General features: G+C 47.2%; 1 protein-coding gene across 1 annotated transcript in view; it reads left to right on the top strand.

Moving 5' to 3' along the window:
- Positions 1–3,030: 3,030 nt before the first annotated feature.
- LOC111819657 (splicing factor 3A subunit 3-like) overlaps positions 3,031–6,297 on the top strand; it is a 3,446-nt gene continuing 179 nt past the window's right edge. Inside the window, exons 1-4 of the mRNA XM_023727044.1 lie at positions 3,031–3,393; positions 3,681–3,728; positions 6,011–6,175; positions 6,281–6,294. Coding sequence (XP_023582812.1) covers positions 3,031–3,393; positions 3,681–3,728; positions 6,011–6,175; positions 6,281–6,294 — 590 coding nt within the window. The remainder of the gene's footprint in view (positions 3,394–3,680; positions 3,729–6,010; positions 6,176–6,280; positions 6,295–6,297) is intronic.

Here is a 6,297-nt window from a genome sequence, read left to right on the forward strand (position 1 = left end):
CCACCGTGATACACGGGCTGGGGTGTGAATGAGCGTGGAGGGCTGCCCCCCTAAGTGGGGAGATGGGACGGAGCGCTGCACCCCTCACCCGGCGTCCGACGCTCCGGCCCCGGCCCCCACAGAGCCTGCAGTCTGGACCGCCGCAGTCTCACTGGCGAAGGCAGTTTTGTGCGTGCACGCGGCACGCACGGGCTGATGTGCACACTGAGGACCGCCAGCAGCCACCTCGGCGGTCTGTGGGGGAGGGGTAACTTCTGGTCCCACAGAAACGGCGTGATCATTTGTTCCTCACGTTAAACTCTCCCAGAAACCCTACGGGGCGGGCATTACTTCCATTTCACAGAGGTGAAGACAGAGACTCAGATTCTGCGTGTCAGTTGCCCAGTCACTTAGGCAGTCACTGATCCAGAATTCTAATCCCCACTACACTCCCTCCTGGCCCCAGTCCTAAACTATCTGAGGAAGGGGTTGGCATTTCAACAAATATTTCCCAATGCCCACCGTGTGCAGTTACCATGATTAATAATTGCATGTTACATTTTTGTTTCTCTCTCCCCCTGACCGTCAGAATTTGGCTCTGGCCTGCCTTGTTTACCCCTCCATTCCCAGCTTCCGGCACTTACTACAAGTTCAGTGAATACTCGTTGAGGAAGAGCAGTCCAAGCATAGAAAACAGCTGGTGCAAAGGCCTGGAGGCCTGAAAACATACGGTGCTTTGGGGAAGCAACAAGTAATTTACTTTGGAAAAAGTGCCAGGAGACTAAAATGGCAGGTAGAGCCCAGGTCACGAAAAGCCAAGTGCCAAGTTAAACAGACCTCACCCTGAGGGTAAAGCAGCCAATGGAAATGTTTAAGCAGGGGCGTGAGATGATCGCAGTTTTGGAAAGATCACTTGGGCTGTGGCATGAATAATGGATTGGAAGGGTAAGATGATCAAGCTGGTTACGCAGCAAGCACAGTGGTCCAGGTGAGAGGCGATGAGGCAGGTGGCAGCAGGAGTGGAAAAGATAGGACTGATTTGATGTAGTGGGGATAGAGAAGGGGTTTAGGAGAAGGTAGGCATTAAGTTTGAGGTAGAGTGAAGGGATGAATAAACCAAACCAAACCCGTTGCCGTCCAGTCCGACTCATAGTGACCCTATAGGACGGGTTAGAACTGCCTCATAGAGTTTCCAAGGAGCAACCTGACAGATTCAAGCTGCAGACCTTTTGGTTAGCAGCTGGAGCTCTTAACCACTATGCCACCAGGGTTTCTGAAGGGATGAATGGTGGCGCTTAAATGTTCCACCCACTTAAGAGGAAGGGATATGCTGCTACAATACCACATTTCGTGGATTTCAAGACAAACATTATCCAGATTTAACATCTCCAAAACCTGAGATGCATTTTATAATTGAAGATGTGTCATGATTTGACAGTTTTTCTTTTCCTTTCTTAGTTGAGCTTAAAATAATGGTAAGTTTTACATTTGATGGTATCTCATATTCAGTGAAATAGAACAGATGGCAAACCTCACAAAAAAATACTAAACACCCTGAGTTGCTCCACTCCAAAGTGGAGATTTCTCCCTTCTTTGTTAGGGGCCCAGGAAAAGTCACAGAGGGGAGCTGTGCCTGGGGTCCTCCATTCTCTAACACTGGAGGTCTTGCTTACATTCTCAGATGAAAATATGATCCTCACAACACCCCCATGAGTAGGCAAGACAAGGGTCATTATCCCCATTTTATTTTTCAAACTTCTAAAAACCAAAAGATAACTTTTTTTTTTTTTTTGCAAAAAAGCAAAGTGTGTTCATTGTAGAAGAATTGTTGTCGTGTGCCCTGAAGTCAATTCCAACTACTGTTGACCCTATATGACAGAGTAGAACTGCCCCATACGATTTCCTAGATTGTAGTCTTTACGGGAGCAGATCACCAGGTCTTTTCTCCCACAAGCCATTGGTGAGTTCAAACTGCTGATCTTTTGCTTGGCAGCTGAGCTCTTTACCATTGCACCACTGGGGCTGCTTGTAGAAAAATTATACACTACCAGGTAGTAAAGAGAACAAAAGGTAAATTAATAACTCCTTGATGTATTACAGTTTCCTAGTCCTTTTTTGTTAAGCATGTACATGCATATACGTGTTTTCATTTTTTAGTTTTATTTTTAAATTGGAAAAGTATCACATGAATACATTGAACAAAACTTTTCATCTTGTGCATCCACCTTTTTTGACTTTTCGTGGCCATCTTTTAATGAGTTCATGCAGATTTTTTGACAGCTTTATTGAAGTATAATTTACATACCATAAAATTCACTCATTTTGAGTGTATAATTCAATTATTTCTAGTATATTAAGAGTTGTGTAACTATCACCACCACCAATTTTAGAACATTTCCATCACCCCAAAAAGATCCTTTGTGTCCATTTGCACCTGGTGGCATAGTAAAGAGCTCTGCTGCTAACCAAAAAGTCAGCAGTTCGAATCTACCAGCCGCTCCTGGAAACGCTATAGAGGAGTTCCACTCTGTCCTATAGAGTCGCTATAAGTCGAAATAGATTCCAGGGCAACAGTTTGGTTTTTTAGTCTCCTGCTGTAAGCCCTGGTGGTGCAGTGGCTAAGAGCTACCTATAGCTACTAAACAAAAGGTTAGCAGTTCGAATCCACAAGCCGCTCCTTGAAAACCCATAAGGCAGTTGTACTCTGTCCTATAGGGTCGAAATGAACTCCACTGGAATGGATTTGGTTTTTGGTTTGGTTAGTACCCTGCTGATAGGCAATTAGATTGTTCCCACATCTAAATTTCTGCAAAAACAACAACAAAAATCTGCTATCATCCCCATTTTACTGACAAGGACATCGAGGTCCAGAGACGGGGAAAACGTTATCAGAGGTCACCCTGAAAGCTAGGGACTCAAGTTCTGGTCCCCCAATTCCCATCCCGCGCTCTTCAACTTCTCCTCAGTCCAGACAGGATCCCCGCCGGATGAGACGGCCCAAGGAAGCTCCAGGAAGCCCTGAAAAGCCAGCAGTTTAACTCAGGTTCCAGGATGTCCGTCCGCCCCCTAAAGGCATCTGCAAACCCCTCCGTAGCGGGCCACCACACCCCGACCAGCAGGGGGCAATGCTGCCATCACGATAGCACTGGCTGGATCTCCTCGCGGTGCCCCTTTTCCTCGAGTCCCCAACGTACTTCCGGCACTTACGGAACTCTAGTGCAGCCGGATGTGCAGCGTGGGGACGCAAGCGCGCAAGGCGGCAGGAGTTGCTTCTGGCCGCGTCGGTGGTCTGAATTGAGGTACAGCGGCAAAGAAAAAACGGAGACAATTCTGGAGCAGCAGCGGCGATATCATGAGGAGAGGGAACGGCTCATGGACGTCATGGCCAAAGAGATGCTCACTAAGAAGTCCACGGTGAGTAGGGACTGGGCAGGGGCTACTCGTAAGTCTGGGCCCCCAGCCCGGTGTTTAACCGCTGAGCGCTCTTTGGCCTCCGACCCGCTGCTCCTCCTGCTCCCCCACCCTCCTGGGGGCTCCGTCTCCGAGTTCCAGCCTTGGTAACCTCCTCCTCAGGCCCAGCGCCCCGGAGGCCTCTTTGCTTCTGCCGCTAAGACCTGAGAAGATAAGCTCCGCCCTCGGGCGGCTTTTCCAACTCCAGGACTCCGACTAACGGCGTCTGTGTCACCTTTGTCTTTCTTCAGCTCCGGGACCAGATCAATTCTGACCACCGCACAAGGGCCATGGAAGATGTGAGTGCTCTGCTGTCCTTTGGGTCGGGTGGGCGGGAAAAGAGAAGGGAGTCGGACAGAGCACAGGGTGTCACCATGAGCCCTGTCCAAAGTTAACCTGATCGGCCAGGGTTCTCTGCCTGGAGCCGAACCCGAGAGTATGGAGCTGCTCTTCCTCATTTTTGTGAGTGGAGAACGCTTATTCTTCGTTACTCGGAAAGACGCCCCTTCTTATAGCACTCTGTGCCCCTTGGATGTGCGAAAAATAGTTATGAGGACTCCATGACTCAGGCAAGGAAGGTACTATTGTGTCCCCCCAAAACGAGAAAGCTGTATGTTAGTGCTTCCCTTCAGACCACTGTTTTCAAGTGTTTGTTTACCAAACTGCCTTTGCCCAGTTATAATTCATTTTCCTTTTTAAAAAAAAAAAAATATTTTTCTACGCTTATTTTTGCTAATGACAGTTGAATGTATTCTTCAGCCACATACTTGTTCGGGGCATTTTTTATTTGTGTTTTTTCTGATTCTCACAGTACTTCTGAAAAGTCGTCATTATCCTGATTTTTTTGCAGGTAAGGACTCAGAAAGCTTATACAATGTGTCCATTCTCTCACAATTACTTAGCAGCAGCTCCAGGATTTGGGCCCAGGTCTGCCTGACTCCAGAGCTTGCTCTTCGGTAGATGATTTCTTCTGGAAATGGTTAGTGCCTCGGGGAGCCCTGGGGGAAGACCGGCCTTTCTGACAGTGTCTGCTTTTAGAGTTTTCAACTGCTCTCTGAGCCTTTCTCTTTGCAGATGCTCAGGTGGTATTTGAATGGGTGGCTCTGGCTCAGCTAGCTATCTCCTGGGACGTTTACGTATCTCTGTCTCTTGTCATGGATGTTTTCATTCTCCCCTTGGTTTGAGGAACCCCCCTATAATAGCTAATAAACTTACCACCTGTTGGTTTCCTCTATTATGACTATTTTCAGTGAGAGGAGACTAGACGGACATTGGAAATTGTGGGCACTTGTGTTCTCCACGAGGAGCCCTGGTGGCGCAAACGGTTAATCGCTTGGCTGCTAACCAAAAGTTTGGGTGTTTGAACCCTCCCAGTGACTTCACAGGAGAAAAGACCTGGCTTCTATAAGGAGTACAGCCTAGGAGACCCTACTGTGTCCTGTAGGGTCGCTGGGAATCAACTCAATGGCACACAGCAATATATTTTCCACAGTGAACTTGGGCTGTGCTAGGGTGGGCAGCAGTGTGAGTTGCCAATCCTCTGAAGATGGCCGGGAGGGTAATTTATGCCCTTGACATGAGATGCAGCCACTGCTGTCTCCCTTCTTTGAAAGCATCTTGCTTTCCCTGCCAGGAAGTGGCACCATTCTCTTGGAATTTGAACCAGTTCCAGCCAAAATGGCCTTCGGAGGTGGCTCTCATTATATACTGCTATGATTTTTGCCGTTGTTTCACCATTTATTGATGCCTGTTGGTTTCCAGGGATATTGTGCTAGATATTTGGGTACATTAGTTCATATGACACAGCCTGTTACCCTTGAAAAGCTCCCCGTATAGTTGGTTGGGGGAGACAGACAAACAATTGCAGTGTAATGTGACACATGCTGTAATACACTGAGGTTGAGTTCTCTAAGTAGAAAGAGGGAGAAAAAAGGTTCCAAGCAGAGGAAACGTCAAGTACAAAGGTACGATATGAAAGAAAATTATATGTCCAGGGACTACTGAGAAATTTGATGTGGCTGGAGTGTGCCTTGTGAGGAAAAGAGTGGTCAGAGAAAATTTAGGAGAGTTATCTTACATATTTGTCCTGTAAGCAGTAGAAAGTTCTTTATGCAGGAGAGAGTGCCTGTAGATTTGACTTTAAAAAGATAATCTGCAGATAATCTGGCAGCAGAATGGAAGGAGGACTGGAATGGAAAGAGACTCAGGGCCAGTTTGAAGGTGATCATCTTGGTGAGGGCAATGATAGTGGAAAGGAGGAGAAAGGACTGGTTCAGGAAATATTTTAGAGACAGAATAGATGAGACTTTGTTCTCTGTTTTTCTGTAATAATCTGCGCCCTCTGATAAATAATTTAGGCAAATGGCCTAAAAGTTTTTACTTTTTCCTGGGAGATCAGTGAGGGCCTGCTGATAAGGGGGTGTGATATGAAGGCAGGACTTTCCCTTTAGTCTCCAAGAAAGAAAACCTTACACTTGGAGTGAGGGATCAGCAGGGGTTATGGGAAAACAGTAGGAAGTTTCCCTCTGATTCTGCACTGTTTTTCCTCTGACTTCCCTTTTCATTTATGGACTTGCCTTAGGAACAGCGACATCTCACTCATGAAAACGTACAGCGCAAGCAGGCAAGGACGGGAGAAGAGCGAGAAGAGGAGGAGGAAGAGCAGATCAGCGAGAGTGAAAGTGAAGATGAAGAGAATGAGATCATTTACAACCCCAAAAACCTGCCCCTTGGCTGGGATGGCAAAGTAAATCCTGGCACCACCACCCATTGCCCCCGTCCCCCGTTTTGGAAGCAGTGCAGCCCTTAGCAGACGTTGGTCTAATGCCATTTCTTATCTGATTTCTTTTAGCCCATTCCCTACTGGCT

The sequence above is a fragment of the Trichechus manatus genome, unplaced genomic scaffold (genome assembly GCF_000243295.1).
Source record: "Trichechus manatus latirostris isolate Lorelei unplaced genomic scaffold, TriManLat1.0 scaffold00015, whole genome shotgun sequence".
Classification (NCBI taxonomy): domain Eukaryota; kingdom Metazoa; phylum Chordata; class Mammalia; order Sirenia; family Trichechidae; genus Trichechus; species Trichechus manatus.